The sequence below is a fragment of the Puma concolor genome, chromosome B4 (genome assembly GCF_028749965.1).
Source record: "Puma concolor isolate L17-30 chromosome B4, mPumCon1.1.hap2, whole genome shotgun sequence".
NCBI lineage: Eukaryota > Metazoa > Chordata > Mammalia > Carnivora > Felidae > Puma > Puma concolor.
In genome coordinates, this window is record NC_141673.1 from 26,352,648 (window position 1) to 26,378,992 (window position 26,345).

The 26,345-nt window shown below is 43.4% G+C and overlaps 1 protein-coding gene across 15 annotated transcripts in view; it reads left to right on the plus strand.

Moving 5' to 3' along the window:
* Positions 1 to 26,345, plus strand: part of TMCC3 (transmembrane and coiled-coil domain family 3) — a 326,327-nt gene that overhangs the window by 252,587 nt on the left and 47,395 nt on the right. For 12 of the 15 annotated variants that reach the window (XM_086712631.1, XM_086712635.1, XM_086712632.1 and 9 more), the window contains one exon: positions 23,030 to 23,946. In XM_086712631.1, coding sequence (XP_086568757.1) covers positions 23,030 to 23,946 — 917 coding nt within the window. The other 3 variants (XM_086712639.1, XM_086712633.1, XM_086712630.1) reach the window with 3 other exon arrangements.

The following is a 26,345-nucleotide window of genomic DNA, read 5'->3' on the forward strand; positions in this document are numbered from 1 at the left end:
TAGAGGCTGAAAATGTTAGATCCTGCTTCCACAGCCTCCCTTGTAACTAGTGTATGGACCTGTGACTCAGCCCTGGCCAAAGGGCCCTAAGAGGAGATCTGCTGGGCTGTTTCTAGAAAAATGTTTTCCTCCTTAATAAAATGTGCAAGAAAAGTGGTTTGCTTGTCTGCAGCCAGAAATGGTCTGCATGTGATTCTTAGAACCTCAGTAGCTCTTTTTGCCTCCGTGAGAGAACAAGCAGATGTCCCAAGAGTGGTGGAACGGAAAAATGGAGAGAGCTTGGGTCTTTGATAACATTTTTAAGTCACCAAAATTAGCCCTTTTGTCTGATCTTTTTACCTGATTTGGCATTTCACCCAGAGGAAATAATAACAAAGTACAAAACAACGTTGTAAGACAGCCCTGTGCCTGCTGTGTTCAGAAGACATTGTGAGGCTCTAGGACTGCAGAAAAGCGGGGGAAAGAATAAGATAACTAATAATACGAGGCAGTAGAAAATGTAGTGCTGCAGGAAGGACTCAAAGCGGCAGGAGTTCTGAGTAAGCAGTGGTTTCTAGATTGGAGGTGATAAATGACTTCGTGTGGAAAAGGTTAACATGAGCCAGATTGAGGGAACCCATGGTTTTGGTAAGTAAAAAGTTGGGGGTGGCGGTCGAGGAAGCCTGAGGTTTTACAACAAACACAGGCTGTGGACTCAGACCTGAGTTGGAACTCGGGCTTATCACTCACTGGCTTGTGACCTTTTCAGGGTCCTTGACGTCCTTGATATTCCTTATGATAGACTAAACATAACCTGTAGAATTGGGGTGAGGAATAGAGACAAAATATGTCAGACACCTGTCATGCCAACAGGCAGGCACCAAGTAGATGGTGGAGGTGGAGGGGGTAGTGAGACTGCATCCATGGGGGAGCTCATGAGCCAAGGGGAGGCGAGCCAGTAGAAACCACGTGGGCATGTCGCTTTTGATCTGGTCAAAGGTCACCTGGATAGGCCATTTGGTCCAGGTAATGGGGTGTGAGTACAGAACCTGGAGAGGCAGGTTCAGGTTGAGACACAGAAGGCCTTGATTTCCAGCGAACTGAATTTAGACCTCCTCCTGTAGACAACCCGAGTGCTGCCACTGGGAGGGGCAGCCTGAGATAGTGAGACGCGTAAGGAGGTGGTTGAGTAAGGAGGTGGTTGCAGTGGCCCAGTGTGCAGAATAAAAGACCTAGACTGGGCAGTGTCAGGTGGAGGGCAGGGAGGGGTTAGGAGTTGGAGAGATGATCAAGAAAGAAAGAGGATTTAGTGATATGAGAAGCAAGAGGGAGGAAAGAATTAACGAGTTCTAAAGACTGAATGCCTGTTGTTGAGTGTGAAATTCATAGTAGACTTGTAACACTTTCAGATAATCATATCCCAGGTTGGGACACGAACACTGAACACTTGGCAAGATTTATTGAAATTTTTGATGAAAGATGTTATATAAGTGGAAAATAAATGATGGTGCCCAAATCTGCTTATTGTTTAATTTTGTCTAATTATGTTTGTTACTTTCCCACTGTTTATATATAAAGTTTGGTTCCTTTGAAAAATGTGTCCCTTGGGGCGCCTGGGTGGCGCAGTCGGTTAAGCGTCCGACTTCAGCCAGGTCACGATCTCACGGTCCGTGAGTTCGAGCCCCGCGTCAGGCTCTGGGCTGATGGCTCAGAGCCTGGAGCCTGTTTCCGATTCTGTGTCTCCCTCTCTCTCTGCCCCTTCCCCGTTCATGCTCTGTCTCTCTCTGTCCCAAAAATAAATAAACGTTGAAAAAAAAATTTTTTTTAAAAAAAATAAAAAAAAAGAAAAATGTGTCCCTTAATAAGATAAACATACCCTTGCTTCTGATTAGATATGATTGAACACTTTGAGTCAATCCTGTAATATGAAGTGTATATTCACTGATTGTTGACTACATGTTTATCCAGGATGAAAAGCAGTTGAGCATTCTTTCTCTGACACAAGGATTGTGGACATACTTACAGATATATTTACAATGCCTTATTGATAGAACATCAGTCATAACATCCAGAGTAATGAGATGACATCAGAAGCATCAAGTATAGAGATCAAAGACATTTCAGTTCATCAAATTCAGAGTAATATCTTGGGCTGAATGAGGTTTCATAATGTTCGCAGTTGGTGAATCTTGAACAGTTGGTTCTTCAACATTTTGAAATGCTGAATAAGGTAGGTGGACTCTGTTGAATTAATAAAGTGCACCACACTGGAATACTGTTATGGAGTTAGCAGCCCCTGGAGTCTTACTAAGTTCATCAGCTTTCCCAGTATAGGCAAAAAGAAAACCCCATCGTTCATATATCTTAGGGAACTAGGTATGAGTAAAGCCTCTTAAGAAAGGCAGTCTTCCGACTGGGCATAAAATTAATAAGTTTTTCGACGGTAATTCTGCACATAGGTGGTTCTGTAATACGCTCAGAACAGGTGTCCTGTCTGAGAGTTCTTGTGATCTCATTGGGAAGTTAGGGTTCTAGGCCAGGTATGGACCCAGGATTTGGTTCATTACCATTGACAGTAAAGAGAAAAAAGCATCTGACATTGAAACTTTCCCAGACGGCTTTCTTTCTATTCTTCACATGCCTCTTCTCCCCTTTTACTAATGTAATTTGGATTTTTAAATTTTTTCAGATAGAATCTGAGTCATAATAGATACTGTAGATACACAGGTACATTGTGGTGCTTTCCTATAGCCAGAAGAATCTGGGATACTTTCCAACTATGGATGGCTTAGAGTGAGGGGAATAGGATTTGCGGCCTACGTTGAAGGATTTCTCTTTTCAATCCATAAATAAAAGACCAAAGGAATCGTAGCCTTCAGGGAAGTCATCTTTAACTCCTGCCTTTTCTTGCATTTTACGTGAAAATTCTATCCTTTGTAATCTGTCGAGCCCTCTGGTAAAAAGCGTGAGGGCGGCAATCATTGGAACGTGTGTAGCCTCTCATGTCTCCAGAAGAGAGTAGAGATGGAATAAATGATCTGTCATGTGTGTATGAGGCAAAATGCCCAATTTCTTATTATGTGACAGATAATATTTTAGATGAGAACTCAGCTATCCTTAGCTTCAAATGATTTTTTTTTTTTTTTTGAATAGTGGGTCTGGTTATAGAATCTCTGTGTCTCCAACAGAGGCCCGCTTAGTGTTGGTATGCAATGCAGTGTGAGTATAAGGCATATATTGACCAAATCCTACAGATTAGCGGATCCTTCTTATGTCTCTGTATATACTGCACGTGAACCGTATCCGAAATCTCTATGTACAAAATAACCACAGTTCTGTGTTTCTAAAAAGTTAAGAGTCTAAACAGTGTCTGTATTCAAGTGAGGGTGTTGGGGTGCCTGGGTGGCTCAGTCGGTTGAGCGACTGTGGCTCAGGTCATGATCTCACGGTTCGTAGATTCGAGCCCCATGTCAGGCTCTGTGCTGACAGCTCAGAGCCTGGAGCCTGCTTTGGATTCTGTGTCTCCCCCATCTCTCTGTTCCTCCCCTGCTCGTTCTCTGTTTCTCTCTGTCTCCCAAAAATAAATAAACATTAAAAAAAAAAAATTAATTAAGGGAGGGTGTTATGGGTGATTTTTTTCCCTTGCATTTTTGATATTTCAAGATCTCTATTTCTCAGTATTTTTATGATTAAAAAATCCCAACTTACTTTAAAAACCCTGGCTTCCCCTTTCACCTGGTATTGTGTCCAGTCTAGTGTGGCTCACACAGCCAGCTGCGGGGGGGGGGGGGGGGTCTGTGTTCTGTCTTGTGCCTCCCTCTCACAGATACTTGCCTTGCACGTCTTTTTTGCCCCAACCCTCTCAACTGTACCCTGATTCAGTCCTTCTAAATTCTAGACACCTCAAGAAACCACAGTTTCCCAAATATTCTGCTTTTTGCCTCTGTGGACACATTATGCTCCTTGCTAGGTTCTTTTGGCTGATTTTTGAGCTGCCCCTTCTGTGTCCAAGTCAAATATCATCCTCTTAGAAGCCGTCTCATTGAAGGCTTCTAGTTACTTTTTTCTGCCTCTTTATTCCTCACGTTTTTCTGCATTTCTGTAGTTCCATGTGTCTCCCTGCCTAGAGAGGGAGATCCTAGGGCAGAGGCACGGTTTGTCATTTTTACCTTTCTGACTCTGGTGCTTTTAGCATACTGCCCGGCTCACAAAAGATAGACAAGGAAACATTTTTTGAGTAGAAATTCTGTATTTGGGGGGGGCTTGGTGGAACCTAAATCAGTTCCATTAACTATCAGTTCCATTAAACTAAATTAGTCAATTCTGTTAATTATCATAAAAACATTTGGTCTAAATCAATTCCATTAACTATCATAAAAACATTTGGTTCAAAGTAAGTGAATAAGCTCTAATTGTACTTTGTGTGCTTTTATAGTTAAATTCGGCCTCTTAGAGAAACATTGGCTTTCTAAATAACTGTTATGTAATGAACCAGGTCATTTGCAGTCTGCATCAGCATGGTGTTTTGGATGTTGCTACATTTTGCAGAATTTAAGATTAAATATTTTTGTATCTAAGCCTGATGGGATTAGTTATAACCACAGATATTAGTGCTTTGCTAGTATACCATACAGATTTCTTTGCTTTCTGTGTTTTGTGCATTTGCTCTGCTATATTCTGGTAGTAAAAATAAATACTTATTAGGCAGAGTCTTGAAAGCTTCAGGAACTTTAAAAATGTTAAAGAGCTGGGGGCTCCTGGGTGGTTCGGTTGGTTAAGCGTCTCTTGGTTTCAGCTCAGGTCATGATCTCACAGTTTGTGAGATCACATCCTGCATAGGGCTCTGCACTCACAGTGCTCACTCACTCGCTCTCTCTCAAAATAAATAAACATTTTTTAAAAAACGTTAAAGAGCTGATAAAACGCAGTATGAATTGACACTAATGAAGTTAAAGTTCTTATTTTGCTAGAACTGAACAGTACAATTGTATATAATACAATGCTGTATTAGTCTACATTCATTTTCAATGTTATAAGTACTGTAAAGATAAAATAGTAATTTGACAGCCCCTGTATTTTCATTGTCTAAAGTTTTTTTTTTTTTTTTTGTATTTTTTACTTTTTTAAGGAATGACTTGCAGGTACATACATCTTAAATGTGCAGTCGGATGATTTTTACCTGTGTGTACCACATTAACCACCACCCGCCTCACCATTGTCTGCACCCTAGGGCTCCCTTGTGCCACCTTCTGGCAGATCACACTCCCTGCCTCTGCTCCCCAGCAAGAGCGGTTCCGACCTCCACATCACAAGAATCATACAGCATGAAGTGTGACACAATGAGATTCGTCTATGTTGTGTGTGAATAGCTGTTTGTTCTTTTTATTTGCCGCATATGGTTTTTAACTGCATTTTGCTTAATCGTCATTTTGGTAGTGAGAGTAAGAATAAGGAAGGGTACCTATTCGATGTTTGTTACTTGGTATGTGCTGAGGGCTGCGAGCTTCACAGACCTAACAGTAACAGAACTGTTGAGTAGAAAAGCCTCCAGGGCCTTAAAGGTCACAGACTTCATCCACCTTGTTTTCTCAAATGAGGGACCTAAGACTGGAGAGTTCATTAGACCCCCAGGTCCCCGACTGACCTGGTCTAGGATTCTTCGTGACTTCACGGTGCTCTGTCACAATTCACACCTGATCATATGGATGGCCCCAGTCAATAGGGAAGAAGTCGTGGGAATTTAGTAGTTTAGAAATCCAACATCAGCAAGGCTTAAAAATGTTGGCCCTTAAATGGTAAGAATGTTAATTATCTAGAGATTCCATTCACTCATCTATAAAACTTCTCTTTCAGTATCCATTAAATGAGGTGTTTCTCTCTTCATGGAAATTATTCCTTTATGAGAACCAATTCTTTTTTTTATTTAATCTTTTTTATATGTTTGTTTATTTTTGAGAGAGAGAGCGCGAGTGAGCATGAGTGGGGGAGGGGCAGAGAGAGAGGGAGACAGAATTCAAAGCAGGCTCCAGGCTCTGAGCTGTCAGTACAGAGCCCACAGAGCCTGACACAGGCCTGGAACCCACGAGCCATGAGGTCATGACCAGAGCCGAAGTTGGACGCCCAAGACTGAGCCACCCAGGCACCCTGAGAACCAGTTCTCTTTTTTTTTTTTTTTTTTAATTTTTTTTTTTTTCAACATTTATTTATTTTTGGGACAGAGAGAGACAGAGCATGAACGGGGGAGGGGCAGAGAGAGAGGGAGACACAGAATCGGAAACAGGCTCCAGGCTCTGAGCCATCAGCCCAGAGCCTGACGCGGGGCTCGAACTCACGGACCGCGAGATCGTGACCTGGCTGAAGTCGGACGCTTAACCGACTGCGCCACCCAGGTGCCCCGAGAACCAGTTCTTAAAGGAGAAGGAAGGGGAAAATTCTAAGGTGTGCACATGCTTATTATGAGTTCTGCAGTTTCGGTGCGTAGCCTTGAACTTCTGCTGTTTCCAGGTATAGTCCTCTTAAAGCCTTGATGAAAACCACAAAGCTTTTTCTTGAGAAGTTTTAGGGTAAACTCTAAGTCTGTGAGCTTTGCAAGTAAGAAACTGTTCCTTGATCAGATATGTTACTCTTAGTAATGATTCATAGAAAGTTTCATAGAAAGAATGTTGTAGGAGAGATTAGTGGACTCAGCACTGGAAAGTTTAATCCTTTATTGACCCCACTGGCCAGGAAGTAACCACAGGACATTCTTCAGTATGTTAGAGCCTCTTTAATTATCGGACACAGAAACATGTGGCTTGTCTTTTTCCCAGTTATAAAGCACTAGTTCAAACAAGATTGAGTCCCATTCATTGGTCATGGAATAAATTTAATGCATAACAGCCATCATTTTATATTTTTATATGGAAAAGTAGAAGGAAGAGTACAGCAAATACCCACCTACCATATCAAGATTCAACAATTAAATTTTCCATATTTGTTTTATGTAGTGTGTATGTAATCTGTTGCAAAGTAAGTTACATGTAGACATTAAGGTACTTGGTTTCTGACATGTATACAAAACCAGGGACATTCTCTACATAATAAAATTAACATACCCTTAAATTAAAATTAATTATAATTTCCTGATATGCAGTGGTCCAAAAAATGAGCTGTTTTTAAAAATATGCTTATAAAGTTGGATTGCATGTAGTAAATACAAGTATTATTTCATAAAAGTTACATACATGTATACATGCACACATGTGTACGTATATATTGGTAAATACATATTTCTTACTGTGGGTCTCATTCAGAATTTGGAATATACTGCTTTATAGCATAAAGAAGCTGGCCACATAAATAAGTATTTGCTAGTCAGTGATACTGCTAGTTCTGTGCTGTTGTACGGAATCTAAAAAAGTGAATACTTGCAGCAACGTAAAGATCTAGTAAGGAGAATAAAATACGTAGTATTAACAAGGGCCAGAATGGATCCGGGAGGAGCGGAAGTAACTTGGGCAGGAGTTCTTTGGAAAGGCCTCATAGAAGAAATCTTGAGGGATGGTAGGATGTGGGTAAGACCGAGGTCTTGGAATGGGTGTGCCCAGAAGGAATGACGTAAGTATTGGGGTGGAAAGAAAGTGCAGAAATGTATTCAATGCACCGTAGCCCTGGAGTCTGTCAGGGAGGTGGTAGGAGGAAGACAGACCTAGGCAAGTTGGAGTAGGAAAAATTACTCAGGGATTAAGTACCGGCAGGAGGAAGAACCCAATTCCTTTATGAGAGGAAGAGCCGTTGTACGTCTTGACAGCGTTATAATGCGAAGAAGATGAGTATAATGACTCTCCGTGGCTGCATTGAGGAAATGAAACACTGAACACAGTGAAACCCATTTAAACTCTTGCCCTTTGTGTAGATGAAATAGGAAGTGAGGGTCTGGATTCAGTGGGTGGATCTGGGGAGAGCGAGGAAGGGTCAATCTAGGGAGAGATTCTTGGACAAAGAGATAACAGGATTTGGTGACAGCTTGAGTCAGGGGTGGAGAGAACCTGGGCAAAATTAGCGAATGATGCCATTGATAGATACGGTTATGGAGTTAACGATCACCCAGTTCAAAAAAACCCCACGCATCATCTGTAAAAACAAGCTTCCATGACATAATACCCTCAAGGATTAGTTTGGGAGGCTTTTTTATTTATTTATTTTTTTACAGGAAGTAGCAAGTTACAATAATTAGATAGGTTTTTCTAACACAATTTTTCCTTGTTTTGCTTAAAGACTTAGGGAAATGTTAGATAATGTCTCTTTAGGGCCTTAATTTAGAGTCCTAGTTTCACTTAAGTAGCAACATAGAAGACTAATGATACTGAAGAAAAAAAATTAAGGATCAGATATTGAGATTTTAAATTTTAGTCATTTGAGGTCTTGTACCTTTTCAAAAGTTGGATCACTCAGATACTTAGGTGTTCTGCTTTTGGGTGAATGGGCATCTTTTGAAAAATTCTCTTTACAGTTCAGTTCAGATTCATTGGAACTTGATTCTGAAGGGACCTCCTGTGTGCTTTGAGATTCTGCCTGACTTTCCCCATCCTGTCTCCGCTGCAAGATGCATATGCACACATAAGCAGATTCCATGATGTGGAGTGGGGAGGGAGTTACCAGCTTCTCTGGGAAGAGCGTAATCGTGGTGACAGCAGCATCATTGCTCTTGGCTCTGGACTTTTCCCAAGTTCCCACCTGTCTGGGTATGTTGGGTTTGATAAGCGATAGCCTATACTTAGAGCATTTAACTCTGTATGAGGCCCTGTTGCAAGCACTTCACGAATATTAATTCATCTCAAGTTTACAGTCACCCCATGAAGTAGGTACTGCTGTCCCCACTTTACAGATGAGGAAACCGAGGCATAGAGAGAATGAGCACCTATCATCATCACCTACGATGATACATTTAATGTGACAGAGCTAGGATTTGAACCTACACAGTCTGGCCCTGTATCTGCTTTTAACCATGAACATATGCTACCACCATAATACAATTAACCTTTGTTTAGGACACATGGCTTTGGAATTGGGGCTTTCTTGTGAATCTCAGCTGGCTGGTTGCTGCAGGTGTGAGTGAGCCCTGGAAGGCTGTTCCCTCTGGAAATATCGTCACCCCAAATATAGACATGGGTTCCAAGAAAGGTCATGGTATAGTGTTTATCTTAAAAATCACAATCCACAGTTCAATTTATTTTTTTGTAGTTTCCTTTTTTCCAGATTACAAAGCAGTGTGTTCCTAGAGGACTGTCCTGTATCTGAAATATAAATCTTCAGTGCTTTTAAACTGCTGTGGCTGTGGGAGAAAGAAGCCTCCTCTTTGCTTCATCCCCGTAGCAGAGCCTCTGATTATTATCTGCCTCCTAGGGCTGTACTCAGAGGAGGGGCTTTCTGTACAAACTGGCATGTTTCACTGGCGTGGAGAGTCAGTAGCGGTGGTTAAAACAGAAGCAGGCTACATTTTGTATTCAAGATATCTTGGGATCTAAGCTAGTTTCTTCTCTAACTCATTAATGTTAAATTGGCAACATCTCCAGTAATTGCCTTGTGGCACCAAGAACTGCCTAAAGCTGTTTGTTAGTATTTGGTCTCCTGGTTTCTCTCCGGTACGTATTTTCCACTTTGCAATATTTAATGGATACACAGTGCTTTAAGTGAACGAAAATTTAGGGTTGGAGGGGTGTGGGAAACATGTTTGTGTCTAGTAAAGGGTCTGGCATAAGGCAGCAGGACTCTCAGTGAAAGGTGGGAATGTTAGAGCGCAGACTTTGCAGCCGGCTGGAATCACGGGTCTCCCACTTATTGGCTTTGTGACTTCAGACAAGTCGCTTGCTTTTTCCATCTGTGAAGTAATTATTCTCATCTCATATTCTTGAAAGGAAAAATAAAATAATGTATGTGAAGCAAGTGGAAAATTATATGATGCTTAAGTCTTTAACCAGTAGCTTCTCTTTTTAAAATCAACTTGTACTATTTTGCCAAGATCCTGTCCTCTCTTGAACCATTCTTCTTGAGGCCTGCTTGTGTCGTTTATTTTCTTTTTTATGTGTAGTTATTTATTTTTGAGAGAGAAGTGCACCTGAGGAGGGGAGGGGCAGAGAGAGAGAGAGAGAAAATCTCAAGCAGGCTTTGTGCTCAGTGTGGAACCCAACTTGGGGCTTGATCCCATGTCCCTGGAATCGTGACCTGAGCCAAAATCAAGAGTCAGACACTCAACTGACTGAGCCACCCAGGAACCCTTCCTTTTGTCCTTTATTTATTTTTTTTAATGTTTATTTATTTATTTTGAGAGAGAGCGAGAGAGAGAGAAAGTGAGCAAGAGAGAGGTAGAGAGAGAGGGAAACAGAGAATCCCAAGCCTGCCCGAAGCAGGGCTCAAACCCACAAACTGTGAGATCATGACCTGAACTGAAATCGAGAGTCAGGTGCTCAGCTGACTGAGTCACCCAGGCACCCCTTTCCTTTTGTCCTTTAAAACAAGTCATTGTCTCCTTAGACTCTGGAGGATAAGAGGACTTCTTTATTTTTGTGTTCACGTTCTATTGAATTATGTTTTCCTAAGGGACAGGGAACTACACCTGATAATGTTGCTGGCACAGTAGATACGGTATTTCAAAAAAAGTTTTTCATTTATTGCAATTCTAAGACTGCATCCTTATGCCATCACAAATAGCGTATTGAGTTAAAACACGGTGTGAAAGAAGGAGCAAGCATGTGGATTCTCAGCAACAGTTAGGATGATGCCGGCAGGGAGAAGGTCACTGAGGGAGGAAGGGCGTACGCCTGTGTATTCTGTACATTGTGGGTCATGTGTTAGTTGGTCACCTATGTTGTTTGGAGCAACAGAAAGCCATGAGACACGTCAGTTTCCTGAATTTTTGATCTTCTGCTTGAATCGAGAGGCATTAACCGTCTGCAGTCCAGTCTGTCTGGAATACAACCCTGAATAACCTCTTGGCTACGGGTTCTCCTTGATTCCCTCCTGGCCAGCAACCAAGAGAATGTAAACAGGAGGGACAGCTGGCTGCCCCAGTTGGCTGTTTGTCTACCATTGATTGAGCAAGAGACTAAGGTCCTATTGAAGAAGGAATGTGGGGCAGGGCACACGTGGCTTATCAGACATTGCGTCCCTTTGAGCTTTAAGGCTTCAGCATGAGGGGGTGGGGAGGGGGATCCAATGTTATATAAATACTTAGATGCCTAGCAGGATAAACACTGTTCAAGGGGTAAATGCAAATTTTGGGGAGAGCACAAAGGAAGCCGTCTGTTCTAGCAGAGCGTGGGGGTAGGGGTAGCTTTGTGGAAGAGACAGTGTTTGAACTGGTCCTGGAAAGGTAAATTGGGGTGGAGGCATGCAAGGCCACGCTAGGGTGAGGAGATAGGAGGTACTTAACACACAGAAATAGGAAAGTGCGTGAAGCATTCAGAGGCTTGTTGGGTTAATGGAGTAAGATGAAGGTTGAAAGCTTACAGGCTTTGGTACAAATCCTGGTTCTGTGCTTATTAGCTATAACCACAACCTATTTCATGCCTTCCCATTCCAAATCTGTAAAGCATAGCTATTGATACCGACTTCATGGGGCTATGGTGATGAAATGAGAGTGTATACAAAGCTCCAGCCTTACTCTGGTGCCTCTTGCATAGATGCGCTCAAAATATCATTATGGGCAAGTCTCCTGGAATATGGCCAAGATAGGACCCTGATCAAGAGAGTTCTAAATTCTTTGCTGAGGATTTCACGTATTAGTTTCTTTTTTAACAATTTTTTTTAAGTTTATTTATTCTGAGAGAGAGCGCATGCGCAGGAGATGCAGAGAGGGAGGGAGAGAATCCCAAGCAGACTCTGCATTGTCAGCACAGAGCCCAATGTGGGGCTTGAGTTCATGAACCATGAGATCGTGACCTGAACCGAAACCAAGAGTGGGAAGCTTAACCGACTGAGCCACCCGGGTGCCTCAGGGAAATTTTTTTATTATCAATTTTTTTTTTTTTTTAAATAGTCTTCACACCCAGTGTGGGGCTTGAATTCACAACCCTGAGATCAGGAGTCACATGCTCGACTGACTGAGCCAGCCAGGCACCCTTAGTCTAGGGAATTTTAAAGATTTTCAGAAGGAACAGGACTTGGTTTGTCTTTTAAAAAGATAGTTTTATTTGGCCCAAGGCAGTCAGAGTTTTTTTACATTGCTTGGCCTCCTTTGAAGCCTAACGTAACTTCCATATGAAAAATAAATACTAAAATGTTGATTGTTCTTTTCATGGACATGAAAATTTTTTTCCTTGAATATGATGCTATTTATTATTTTGGTAGAACTAAGGGAGATTTTTATTTCTAATTGTTAGTTGGTGATAATACTCCTGGCTTACATTAGGAAAAATAAAATTGCTTAAAGGAAATAAGCTCCATATTGCAAAAGGGAAATAAACTAGTAAGGATCAGTTTTTTTCTACTACAGAATTAGGTATGTTATTTCTAAGCCCTATCTGACGACTAGTTGTGTTCTATTTATAACAAAATTCTGTACTAATTATCCAGTACGCATGCAATATTTTTTATAGTACCAAAACCAAATTAAACCCTGACCTGAAGAGAAAAACTTAATAAGGAGGCTTAGGTTTGCTTTGGGAATGTGCTTTGGGACCCAAGTATCAAGTTCTGTTTCCTGGCTCAGTCTTACTAAGCAACTTTTCAAAGGACACAAGCCAAGTTGTAATCTTCAGTGTGGCTTTCTCCAGGTGCCCTGGGAATGGGGGACAGAAGGAGCTGTGTCAGCTTATGAGCTGGATGTGTTTGACCATATTCCCCGTTACATATGGGAGCAAGAGTATGGTGCTCACCGCCAGGCAGGGTGACCTACCTAACATCTGTAGATTGAGGCACATTTACCTCTTTATCCTAAGAGGGTGTGATAAAGCATGGGAAATAGAGTAGCAGTAATATCCAAAAATAAAATTGAAAATTAAAAAGGAGGGGAATGCTAATCACCAGGTCTAACAGTTATTCATTTGGGCTGAACTTCCTAGCAAAAAGGGAGACATTGTTATCTGATAGGACACCCCTATCATATTGACTATTATATTTACTTTATGTATTTAGCTAAGAAGCTATACTTCAGTGGACAAATTACTTCCCCTTGTAGGGAAAATTACTTTTCCTGTGAAGAGTACCTCTCATGAACAGATTGTGGACTGAAATGAAAAGTTACTTGGGTTCGTATTGAAGCTATTGCTTTTTAAAACGGGCATTAAGCCAAGTGAGATCTACGAGATTCTTCCAGTGCCGACAGTCTGACTTCTGTTGCAGATCAGTGCCCCTCAGGTGAAGTTAGCTGTTGTCATGTGCCTCTGAGAGGGCACTAAGAAATCCTCAAAGACTTCGTTCGGATTGGAGATGCTGAAAGACTGCAGGACAGTGCTGGCTTTGTGTGGTCATCATTCAGAAACTTAGGTTAAGCACACGTTCCTCCCAAGAACCCTGCTTACTGGCTAAGGGCCTTGGAGACCCATTTTTCTCCTCCTTCAGAGCTGTCTCTCCTGCTTCGATTCCCGAGGTGGTTCTCTTGGGGTATAATGTGGTATTTCTACCTCTCCCCTAGTCCTCAAGGCAAGTGCTCAGTCCCTTTCCTGCGAGGGTTTTACTGACCCTCCCACTGCCAGAAACCGGTGGGGGAGTAACTCCCATGGTAGGAAGGACTCCAGAACCCTGGAAGTGGTTAGTTCAGCACCCAGGGGTTCTCACACACCCCAAGTTTCTTCTAAGTGTAGGAACTAAAAGCCACAATGATGTTCATTCTGCATTCAGTCCTAAAATTGGGGTTTCCTGCTTCCCCTTTAGAACTCCCCATCCCATATCTCCCCACCAGAAGGAACTGTGAGCTGTTCCTTCAAGAAGGCCGAGTTCTTCGTGCCCGACCTGTAGAGATGGGGGGCAGGTGTTAGGTGTTCACTTCCCTTTCCCAGACTTGCCTGTTTTTGAGGCAAGATAGATAGGATGCCCAGAGACTCTTTCTCTTAGAAATAGCCTTCTTTTGGGGGCACCGGGTGGCTCAGTTGGTTGAGCATCTGACTTCGACTCAGGTCATGATCTCGCATTTTAGAAGTTCCAGCCCCACATCAGGCTCACTGCTGTCAGCACAGAGCCCACTTGGGATCCTCTGTCCCCCTCTCTTTGCCCCTCCCCCACTTGTGCTCTCCCAAAAATAATATTAAAAAAGAAAAAGAAATAGCCCTCTTTTGGTGTTGCTTCACATGCCTCTCCAGTCTCCTCCCCAGGGGACCATGGCTGTCCTTTACCTGCGGTTGGATTTAAATGTACGTTGCTTGCTTTTCGTTACCCTAGCCTGTCCCTTCTAGCTTCTTCTCCCCCTCTGATTTAATTCTTCTGTAGATTACATGGCATCTAGTAAATTTTTATCAGGTCAGACTAATTTTGTAAGAGATTAGTTTGTATTAATTGAAAGTGAGTTCTAAGCTATTTTGAAGACATCTATATTTTCTAGTGCATGTAATTCAAAGTAGGTTACCACTGTTGCCTGGTAGAGGCTTAATGAGAAGATAATTATTTCTAATTACAGTGTCAAGTGTTCATAAGTGCTTGAAGATGCTTGAAGAATTTGTTTTTGAGAACCGTAAACACTTTGTCTAATCTCCTGCATCTGTTAATTCGCAGCGTTGGGATAAAGGATTGGGCCAGCAAAGGTACACGTAGTCTGTCCCCTGTTCCAAACGATCCTTAATCCCGGAGTAATGAGGTGAACTTTACCTGCAGGCAAGGACTAAAAACTCCTGATGCTGTCAAATTTCTTTGGTCCATGATGCTAAGAGAGGAAGAGGCAGGGGAAATAAAACCTTTATAGTAAAACTAGTGATTCAGTTCCTGTTCTGTACGCCATGAACTTCTTTAAAAGTTCATAGTGTACTATTGTCAGACTTGAGCTACAAAAGTGTTCCTTGTCTAAGCTAATTAGAACAAACATTTTATGAAGTCACTTTACTAAAAAAATATCTTTGGGATACTATGTGAAGATCTTTAAGTTTTTCATTTTTCTTTTAATGTTTATTTTTGAGAGAGAGCAAGAGCAGGGAAGGGGCAGAGAGAGAGGGAGAGAGAGAATCCCAAGCAGGCTCTGCACCGTCCACGCAGAGCCCAACGTGGTGGGGCTTGAACCCATGAACTGTGAGAACATGCCCTGAGCTGGAATTAAGAGACCCTCTATTGACTGAGCCACCCAGGCTTCCCTAAGGTTTATCATTTCTAGCATGTAGAGGGAGGGAAAGTGGCATTCTTCTAAATACAGGTATCGACTACTTTCTGTAGGTATCAATATGAATGTGTGAGTATCTCGTTATGAGGCTGCTTAACAAGCTTTCAGAATTACTTCTCCAGTGCAGGTTAGCTCAGTTAGCAAGAGAACCAAGCGTTTGGTGCTGGGGTTCAGGGCTTTGGTTGGCTTCCCTGGGTTCACTGAGTGGGGAGACATTTTGCAAGTGCATGTCAAGTTACCACAAAGCAAGACGGAAGATGGCTTAGTCGTGCCGTATGCATTACTAGCAGCAAAGTGATAAAAAGCTCGCATTTTTGGTACAACATAAAAAAGGTACCCCTACAGGGCCATGCCAGGCAGTCCCTTGTTTTCTCTGCTCTATCACCCAGCAGAGGGACGAGTGTCTTCCCTTTTCTCCAGGCAGATCTATGACTTATCTACTGAGCGCCTTCCCCACATGCGTCCAGAGCTGAACCCCTCAGTTGTTAGGCCCTTAGACGTGGCTGGCTTCTTCTCCAGGGGTCTCTTATCTCACTTCTCTGATTTTTACCATCTGTTTCTCTCCTTCTCTTTCTTCCCTTAGTGATTGTAAATGCTGCATGTGATTTCAGTAAAAGCAATAGGCTTTTTTTTTTTTTCCTCAGAATTACTTTGCCTGCACCACTGTGCCTATTTTAAAGCACGGGTGAAAAAGAATGAATGTCACAGGCCGTATCAAACCTGATATTGGTGTGGTTTCAGCCAGCAACATCAGCGCTGTGGTTAGGCAGCAACCTGGACGAATTTTTCAAGTTCAGACTGAGGGAGGGTAAGCGTGCTGACAGAGCAGTCTTAACCAGACCCAGGGCGTCCACACAAGTCCTGGTGCCCCCGGTAGGGCCACTGCAGAGCAGGTTCTCACACTATTGGTGGCTGAGCTTAGGTCCTGCAAAGTCTTACCTGTTTCGTATGTCAGAGTGTAGCCCCAGCTAAGCTATTCATTATCTGTGGAGGACCTCAAGAAATCTATTTGTTTACCAGCCTGGCTTTTCTCATGAAAGAGGGTTAGTATATAGAATATATGAATGCTAAAAAAAGTATTTAGCACAATGCCTGACTCATAGTAAAAGTACCCTGTCATTGTTAGGGAGGCAGGCTCTGGAGACAGACTGCCTGGATTTCAGTCCCCACTCTGCTGTTCACTAGTTGTGTGCCTGTAGGCAACTTTATCTAACTTCTCTGTGCCTAGTTTTCTCATTTGTAAAATAGTAACGGTAGAACCTATCTCAGAATTTTTAACAAATGAGATGCCACACGTGTCCCTAACGTGACATTTTTCCTCCCGGGCATGTGGTGGGATTGTCTTTCCCCGTCCTGTAGCCCCCTTGAAGTTAGCTAGGCCCGGTACAGTGAGCGGACGAAGCCATAAGTGCCTCTTCTGATGGAAGTCTTTAGGCTCCAATGAACGATTCCCCAAGTCCCCTGCCATGGCCACCAGCAACACTGCAGAAGGTGGAGGCTCCCTCACAGCTGGGGTCCCTTAGCTGATGCCCAGCAGTCTTGTTAGCACGAGCAAGAATGAACCTTTCCTTTCTTCCTTCCTTTCTTTTTCTTTCTTTCTTTTTTTTTTTTAAAGCCACTGAGATTTTGGCATTGTTGCCACAGCAAAGCCTAGCACATTCTGATTGGCATGCCACAGGAGCAGCCTTGCCTCTGGACCTGAAATTAGATTCCGGCTAAAATGCGTAAGGGTACAGAATGTCAGCCGTGTGGGCCTGGACCCCGGGCCACAGAGACCTGTGAGTGCCTTTGTGGGCCTGTCTGTGAGAGCACGCTCGTGTGCGTTGGGGAATACCTGTTGCCTAGGAAATGGCCGCCGGTTTCAAGGACTGACTCTTTCCTAGTGTGACTGAGCTCAAGCAGCTTTTCTTTTCTTTTCTTTTTTTCCCCAGGCAGCTTTTCTTAACGCAAAAGGTCCATTGTATCCGGCCTCGGGTCTAGGCAGGCAGTTGTCATCCCCTCTTCGTTCTGATCTCTGTCTGCCTCTGCTAGTTCGGGCCATTCCGTGACCCCAGAACCTCCGGGGACTCATGCCTCGGTCCGCGCCCTCCAGGCATCTACAGGCCCGCCCCCCCCCACTCCACAACCCCCCCCCCCCCACACACACACACTGCGTTCCCTTTTCCACTTCTCTTGGGTGGGGTTCGGGTGGTGTGCCCCTGCATTTACTGTCCTTCCCTTTTGTTCGTTTTCCTCTGGAGCTTTTAGGGGGTAGATATGAAATGTCACGAAGAGAGCCCTCTTTGGAAGCAGGAACAGCATGTTCCCGCAGCCACTGTATTACTTTGTGCTGTGCCTGGCTTCCCAGTGAGCGAGGTGAGCTCGCTTACGTTGTATCGGAGCCTTGGATTGTTGGCAGAGGTGACTCAGTGTCGGTTTTTGATGTTAGTCCAGGGCTTAGGCTTTTCTGTAGCCTTTGTTCCAGAACATTGAGGTGACCGTGGAAATGTTGCTGCTGCCGGAAGGAAAACATTATTAGCGATGGCTTTTCACTAGGATGTCGGTGGTCTGCCTTTCACGTAAACTAATAATAGCCAAGTCATTCTAAGAGAACTGAAAGGGGCTAGCAGTCATTTTTAAAAATAGCATCTATTCTGCCAAAATGGTATTTCATGTTCTTTTTTTTTTTTTTTTTTTTTTTGAATTGGAAAATATGGAAACATAAAAACAAGAATGACTCCTCTTAACCCCGCCATGCAAAAATAACCATTGTTTGGAGCTTGTTTCCTTTCAGTTTTTACATGGAGGTACATTTTTAAATGAAATTGGAATGACAACAGTAGCAAACCTTTTTTGAAACCATTCTCTGTGCCAGGAACTCTTTAAGCACTTTATGCGTATTATCTCATTCATTCATTCACAACTCTTTGAAGAAAGATGATCTCCATTTTACAGAAGAGGACACTGAGGCACAGAGAGGCTAAATCATTTTCCCAAAGCCACACAGCTCGTAAAAGCGGTGCCTAGACAGAAAGCAAAAGCAGTTTGTCTCTGGAGCCCAGGGTCTTGACTATTCCACGATACTGTCTCACAGTAAAGATAACTTGGATTAAAGGTCATGGAATTTGCACTGTTAGCTGTGACTTGTATGGTTCCGTCTCTTTATAGATGAGGAAGTTGAAGCTCACAGACGTGACCTGATTTAGCTAACGACATAACTAGTTACTGTCAGTGCCGAAACTGGAACATGGATCTCCTGATCCGCACAGTTCACGTGCAAGCTGACTCCGGGTGATCCGTGAACCTTTGTCCGCCCTGGGTCCCGCCCTGAGACAGCTGCACCGTGCACTTGCCCTCGGGGCCGGCTCTGGATGACGTGGGGGACGCCCACAGCTTTTTTCCCAGCACGTACGTGAAATTTCACTTTGGGTTTAGGGAATGCATGGGCATCTGGTAACGATGTGTACACCTCGCCCTTCATTACCCTGCAGAGCGAGGGCTATAAAAGGCTATAAAAAGGTGTGACCCAACAATAGTTTCAGCCTTCTACCCTCATTAGACATTTTCACCTGAGATTTGCTGACAAGCAGTGAGGTAGATTGATTTGAGCTCTGAATGCTGTTGCTTTCCCCAGCCTGGACCGTCAAGGACATGCCAAGCATTGTTATAGTTTTAAAGTGAGCCAGAAGTCAGCCAGCTCTCTGTGTGCAAGCGCTCCTGGGTGTTCGAGGCTGTCCTGGCCCAGCAGTCTGTAAGGGAGGAGGCCGTTGCATTGCAACACCAGCGTTGGCTGGCCAGCTGCCGTGGGGCTGAGGATTAAAGGAAGAACGGGAGCTGACTTACTATTGCATTTGGGAAGGTAAGGTGTAAAAGCCTCCGCATCTTCCAACTTGGTGGACTTCTCCAGAGCCAAGCAGGTTTCAGTGCATTTTTAAAAATAACTTAATCTGATCTTCGAGCTCCAGAGGGCAAAAGTGGGGTCTTTAGAGTGTCCCAGACAAAGTGGAGCGAAAAAGACAAGAGTGCGTGATGATTGGTCAAAACTAATGCATGCCTTTAGAGGTGAGGCTCACGGTTACCCCTAGAGATGGGGGTGATGTACTTGTAAAAGGCGAAAGATTTATACGATCTGAAGAGAAACCAGAGTATTGGGGGTGACGTACTTGTGATGGAAGGGGGCACGGGGAGCTTCAGTTCTGGTTGTTGTTGTTGTTGTTGTTGTTGTTACTGTTTTTTACTAGGTCACAGTTATACAGTATGTCCAGTTTGTGACAGTTCATGGAGTATTGAGTTTTATTATTAAATGTGTTCTTTTCTGTATGTAAGTTATACTTCACTTAAAGTTTAAAAGTCCTAATTTGTGGGGTGCCTGAGTGGTTTGGTCAGTCAAGCATCTCTTTTTATCACGGCTCAGGTCTTGATCTTAGGGTTGTGAGTTCAAGCCCTGTGTTGGGCTCCACACTCACTGGGCCTAGAGCCTACTTTAAAAAAAAAAAAAATCCTTATTTGTATTTGTGTTGTGTTGCTGCATGTTGATTCTCAGAAAAATCTCCATTTTTTTTTCTTTTAATTTGGGAGAGAGCACGAGTGGGGGAGAGGGCAGAGAGAGAGAGAACTCCCAGGTTCAGGGTTCAGTCCCATGAACTGTGAGATCATGACCTGAGCCGAAACCAAGGGTCAGACGCTCAACTGCTGAACCATCCAGGTGCCCCAGAAAAGTTTTCATTTGGTTGAACCTGTTTGAAATGGTATAGAACTTACTACCCAGCTGTGGGGAAAACATCTCTGCCTGAAATTTTCAGGTCTGTATGGGAAGAACATCCAAGGTCACTGTCTTGATTCTATTAAAATACAACTTAAGTGATTTCGGAGTGACTCTCCTGGAATAAAGAATGATGTCATCTGAGTTCGGCAAACATTATCGATAGTCTCCTGTGAATAGGGACAGTGCTAGCACTACAGACTGGGTGTAGGTATGACAAGTCTCTTCCCTAAAGGAGCCTGTACCCGGTATTGGGGGGGGGGGGGCGGTTAAAATCCATAGATGAGTGATGCCAGGATGAGTCACGTGGCACCATGAAAGCACCATGGAGGACCACAGAAAGAACAGGCAGCTTTCTGATGGACTAGGGAAAGCTTCGTGGAATAAGTGGAATTTTAAGTGGAGCTTCAAGAATATGTGGGATTTAAAAAAAAATTTTTAAGTTTATCTATTTTTGAGAGAGAGCACAAGTGGAGAAGGGGCAGAGAGAGAGAGAGAGAGAGAGAGAGAGAGAGAGAATCAAAGCAGGCTGCAGGCTCCAGGCTCCGAGCTATCAGTGCAGAGCCCTACGCGGGGCTTGAACTCACAGACCATGAGCTTGTGACCTGAGACAAAGTCAGCGGCTTAACTGAGCCACCCAGGCGCCCCTGGAATATGTGGGATTTTGATAACCAGAAGTGGATGGGTGGCAGGCATTGTGAATATCATTCATATGAGAAAATCCATAGGACATTCCCCTACATTCTGGAAACTTTGGGTTGTAAGGTTCACTTGAGATGAATGGCATCCATTAGGTGCAAGGTGAGGCCTGAAAGGTAAGCTAGGGCCTTATAGTGGCTGGGTTGTATTATTCAATTTGGGAGGCTTTGGGGAGCCAAAGAAAGTTTCTGAGAAGTAGAAAGGCATGATCAGATCAGTGAATCCCTGCAGTGATACAAATTTGTAGGCTCCTGATTGTGTGCTTACCACAGATTACCCTGTCTGCCCCAGATAAACATTTTCTAGATTTAGTGCATTCTCTGTTAATGTCATTTGAACCCATTCCTGTTTGGGTTCACTAGTGAGCCATAGATACAGAGTTTCCTTGAGCTCCCTCTGGTCTTCTCTAGGACTTGAAGATGATTATCCCATACCTTCTTTATTCCCTACGCCCACCCGTCTGTCTTGATCAGGTGACGTCAGAATTCCTCTCTCCTTTTTTCTAGTCTTACAAGTGACTTGGCATTTATTTACTTCCAGCCTTTCCTATGTGACACTCTTCTGCCAGATAAAACACCCAGTGTCTCTTATTCATAGCAAAATTGTGTGTTGGAAGAGAGGGGCCAAGAAATAATGTTAACAAACTTTTGTAAGTTGTGTAGGAGGACTGACTCACCAGCCTGGGATTGTGTCCCACTATGCCATTGGGCTCCCTTCTCTGGGAGAAAGCACTGGGCAGGATTGTGCATGGGACAGAGTGTTAATACTTCGTTGTTGGAAATGAACACATTCGAGTCTGGGTCACTTAGGCAGGGTGAGGTGTGTTAATATCTTATTAATATTTTGCTATTTCTGCCTACTGTTCCTTTAAAAAAAAATAACTTGTGCTGAATATTGTCTCCCATTTGGTTTCCAGTGAGACTCTCTATCAAGGGATTATTCTAATCAAGAGGCAGTTAACTTGACAAATCAGATGCTTCAGTTTAGAGGTTACAAATCTTTCGAGGTTGTGTTCAGACTCTGCAAAGGTTTGTCTTTAGTCCTTTGGGGACACCTTGGTAGAGTGTCCTGACACAGAGAACCCCATAAGGGTGACTTGAATTCAAATCCTGGCTCTTGATGTCTCAGTGTGTACATACATGGGTTTAACATAGTCTTTACTTGGCATGGTAGGATCAAACAAGACACATATCCATGGTACCTGGCACCCAGGCTCCCTTCGTCTTTCCCTTTCCCTTTCCCTTTCCCTTTGCCTTTCCCTTTCCCTATCCCTTTCCCTATCCCTATCCCTATCCCTATCCCTATCCCTATCCCTTGCCCTATCCCTTGCCCTATCCCTTGCCCTATCCCTATCCCTATCCCTATCCCTTGCCCTATCCCTTGCCCTATCCCTTGCCCTATCCCTTGCCCTATCCCTTGCCCTATCCCTTGCCCTATCCCTATCCCTATCCCTATCCCTATCCCTATCCCTTGCCCTATCCCTTGCCCTATCCCTTGCCCTTTCCCTTTCCCTATCCCTATCCCTATCCCTATCCCTATCCCTATCCCTTGCCCTTGCCCTTGCCCTTGCCCTATCCCTTGCCCTATCCCTTGCCCTTGCCCTTGCCCTTGCCCTTTCCCTTTCCCTTTCCCTTTCCCTTTCCCTTTCCCTTTCCCGGCACAAACCTGTGGTGCTCAGTGATACTTTGCACTTCTTCCCCAGGTGGCCCTTGAGTGAGAAAGCCATTTCACAGGGTATTATCACTTGCTGTTCTTTTTTTTTTTAATCACTTCTGTTGTGGTTGGGTTATTTCCACCTGTACACACTGTCCCGTTACTCAGTAAAATTAATCTTGCATCATATTATCCCATCACATCTGCTTAATGATTCCAGTAAGAAAATAATTTCTTGTGTTGATGATGAATGTACCTGCTGGAACTTTTCCCTCATTCTTCTTCTTAAGTGATTGAGGTCTGAACTGGATGCATTTCCCACAGTGTCGAAATTCACCGTGCGTGGAGCATGGCAGGCACCCTAGTTACCTGGGCATTTGGGGAAACTAGGACTGAGGGTAACCTTGTCCCATTATGCATTTTCCACCCTGGCAACTGACAATTACATGTAATGAGACAAAACATTGGAAGCCCTGGGAAACCTGAATCTCCTAGTACACATGGATGCAGGAAGGAGTTGGGCTGTCCTCTGTTCAACTGGGAGTTTTTATCTTAGGAATACTTGCAGTTTAAAGATCTGGGACCTGAAGTATGTCTGTAGTGTGTGCCCAGATTCTATCACAGTAACTGTGCCTTTGCCTTCAAGTCTTCAAGTGCTTCCTCCCTGTCTCTTTCAGGTAGAGCGACATGACATGAACACCCTAAGCCTGCCCCTGAACATTCGCCGAGGGGGGTCCGACACCAACCTCAACTTTGACGTACCGGATGGCATCCTGGACTTCCACAAGGTCAAACTCAGTGCGGACAGCCTGAAACAAAAAATTCTGAAGGTGACAGAGCAGATCAAAATCGAGCAGACGTCCCGCGACGGCAATGTTGCAGAGTATCTGAAACTAGTCAACAGCGCAGACAAGCAGCAGGCGGGCCGCATCAAGCAAGTCTTTGAGAAGAAGAATCAGAAGTCCGCTCACTCCATTGCCCAGCTTCAGAAGAAGTTAGAACAGTATCATAGAAAGCTCAGGGAGATCGAGCAGAATGGAGCCTCCAGAAGCGCAAAGGACATTGCCAAAGACAACCTGAAGGACGTGCCGCACTCCCTGAAAGATGCCCACGCGAAGTCTCGAACTGCTCCCCACGGCACGGAGTGTGGTAAATCGGGCATGCCGGGCGTGTCCCTCACCCCGCCCGTGTTCGTCTTCAATAAGTCCAGGGAGTTTGCCAACCTGATCCGGAATAAGTTTGGCAGCGCCGATAACATCGCTCACTTAAAAAATTCCCTGGAGGAATTTAGGCCTGAAGGGAGTCCGCGGGCCTATGGGGGCAGCGCCACCATTGTGAACAAACCCAAGTACGGCAGCGATGACGAGTGTTCGAGTGGCACGTCGGGCTCCGCCGACAGTAACGGAAACCAGTCCTTCGGGGCCAGCGGAGCTGGCACGCTGGACAGCCAGGGCAAGCTCACCATGATCCTGGAGGAGCTGAGGGAGATCAAGGACACCCAGGCACAGCTGGCCGAGGACATCGAGGCGCTGAAGGTGCAGTTTAAGAGAGAATACGGTTTTATTTCTCAGACGCTGCAAGAGGAAAGATACAGGTATGTCAGACTGTTCTCTTGGAATTCTTCTAGAAGCATGACCTACTAAGTGCAGAGAGATTGCTTGGAAGTGACACGCTCATGGTTGTGTTTTCCATGAATATGGATGTGGATCAAAAAAACATTTAAAATCAGTAGTGTTTTCCATACTTCGTGATTCTAAACTTTATAGTTTGTGACGTACAGGTTGATACTTCAGAGAGAGTTGTGTGAGTCTGTTAAAATGTCGCTATATAGTCTGTAGCTTATGTGCACATGGAGTTCCTTCTTAAGCTCCAGTAGACTTCTGTCATAAAGTTTTGTTACACTAATTCATAGGTCTGTATTTTATTTTCCTCCATGATAACTGTCAAGTAAATGACCCATTGTATGGTTGGGGAACCTGGGTGACTCAGTTAGCTAAGCGTCCTACTTCGGCTCAGGTCATAATTTCGCGGTTTGTGAGTTTGAGCCCACATCAGGTCAGCGCAGAACCCACTTCGGATCCTCTGTCTACCTCTCTCTCTGCCCCTCCCCTGCACGCGTATGCTCTCTGTTTCTGTCTCTCTCAAAAATAATAAATAACCATTTTAAAAAGAAATCACTGCATTGTTCAACAAGGTAGATTTTCTTTGGCACATTAATCTTCAAGTTTTTATATAGTGTACATTTTTTTTATGTACGATATTTTGCTTACTAAACTTTTCACCATAAATAAAGAGTTTTCAAAAGAAATCTTAAGAGCAAAGTATAAATTCAAATCTTGTGGGTTATATTAGCTAATTTTATTTTTTTATATTAGCTCATCTTTTTAAAGTTTATTTATTTTGAGAGAGAGAGAGCACATGCACAAGTGGGGGAGGGACAGAGAGAAGGAGAGACAGAATCCCAAGCAGGCTCCACGCTGTCAGTGCAGAGCTCCATGCAGGGCTCAAACCCACGAACTATGAGATCATCGCCTGAGCCGAGATCAAGAGTCCAATGCATAACTGACTGCGCCGCCCAGGCACCCCTATATTAGCTACTTCTAAAAGGTATTTATAGGCTAGATTTTATGTGCCTATAACTAATTAATAAAAATATTAATAAGAAGTGATTTTCTACTATTTCTCAGTAAAAAGATTCCCCAAAGTTTTTGTTTTGTTTTGCTTTTTTAAGATTTTAAGTAATCTCTGTACTAGTGTGGGGCTTGAACCCACAACCCTGAGATCAAGAATCACATGCTTGCTATCAACTGAGCCAGCCAGGTGCCCCCAAAATTGTGGTTGTTTGTTTTGTTTTTGTTTTTAGTCAAAACGAACATGTTAACTTATAAAAATGTAGAGAAAAAGTTAAATGCCCATGGAACACGTGGGTGGCTCAGTTAGTTAAGCGTCCAAGTTTGGCTCAGGTCCTGATCTGGTGGTTCGTGAGTTTAAGCCCTGCATCAGGCTCTGTGCTGACAGTTCAGAGCCCAGAGCCTGCTTCGGATTCTGTGTCTCTCTTTCTCTGCCCCTGCCCAGCTCACATGCTGTTTCTCTTTCTCTCAAAAATAAATAAAAATTTTAAAAATTAAAAAAATATTAAAAGCCCATTACATATTGTAAGGTTAAACTTTAAATTTAACTTACATACTTTATATCTCAAAATGGTTTTAAATGTATTAATTTGTAAATGTGGCTTTTTTCAGCTCTTATATTCTATGAAACCATTTTTTAAAACTTTCAGCATACATCTTTGACTCTAGTGTCTTTCTCACATAACTATTTTTGAGTCACAGGTTTTCCAGAAAATACTGACTTCAATTCCATCTGAATAGTTCGGGATATACTACTCTTTAGATCCAAATTTTATTCCAACTCACAAATACCCACTTATATAAATTTAGGGTAGTTTCCTCATTTGTCGTGTAGTTATGTTTGTGATTGTCCAAGGGTTAGCCTCTGACTGTATTGTTTGCTGTAAGAGATCTTTAAAAGGCTTTTACGCCAACATTGGGTACCTATGAAGTCCTATCTGAGAATAATTATTAAATCTTCATTAAATTACTTTTTTTTAAGTGTATTTATTTTTGAGAGAGAGAGAGAGCATGAGCGAGCGTGTGGGGGAGGGGCAGAGAGAGAGAGGGAGACAGAATCTGAAGCAGGCTCCAGGCTCTGAGCTGTCAGCACAGAGCCGGAAATGGGGCTCAATCTCACGAACTGTGAGATCGTGACCTCAGCCAAAGTCGGACATTTAACCGACTGAGCCACCCAGGAACCCCTGCATGAAATTACTTTTTGATCTCACTTTTTTTCTTGAGGTATAATTGACATATAATCTGTCTCCCTCCCTCTGTCTCTCTCTTATATGATTCTGTCAGGTGACCTATATAAGCATCTAACACTGACATTGATAGAAGTCATTTCAGGCTAATGCATTACCCAAATAGTGCTTCCTGT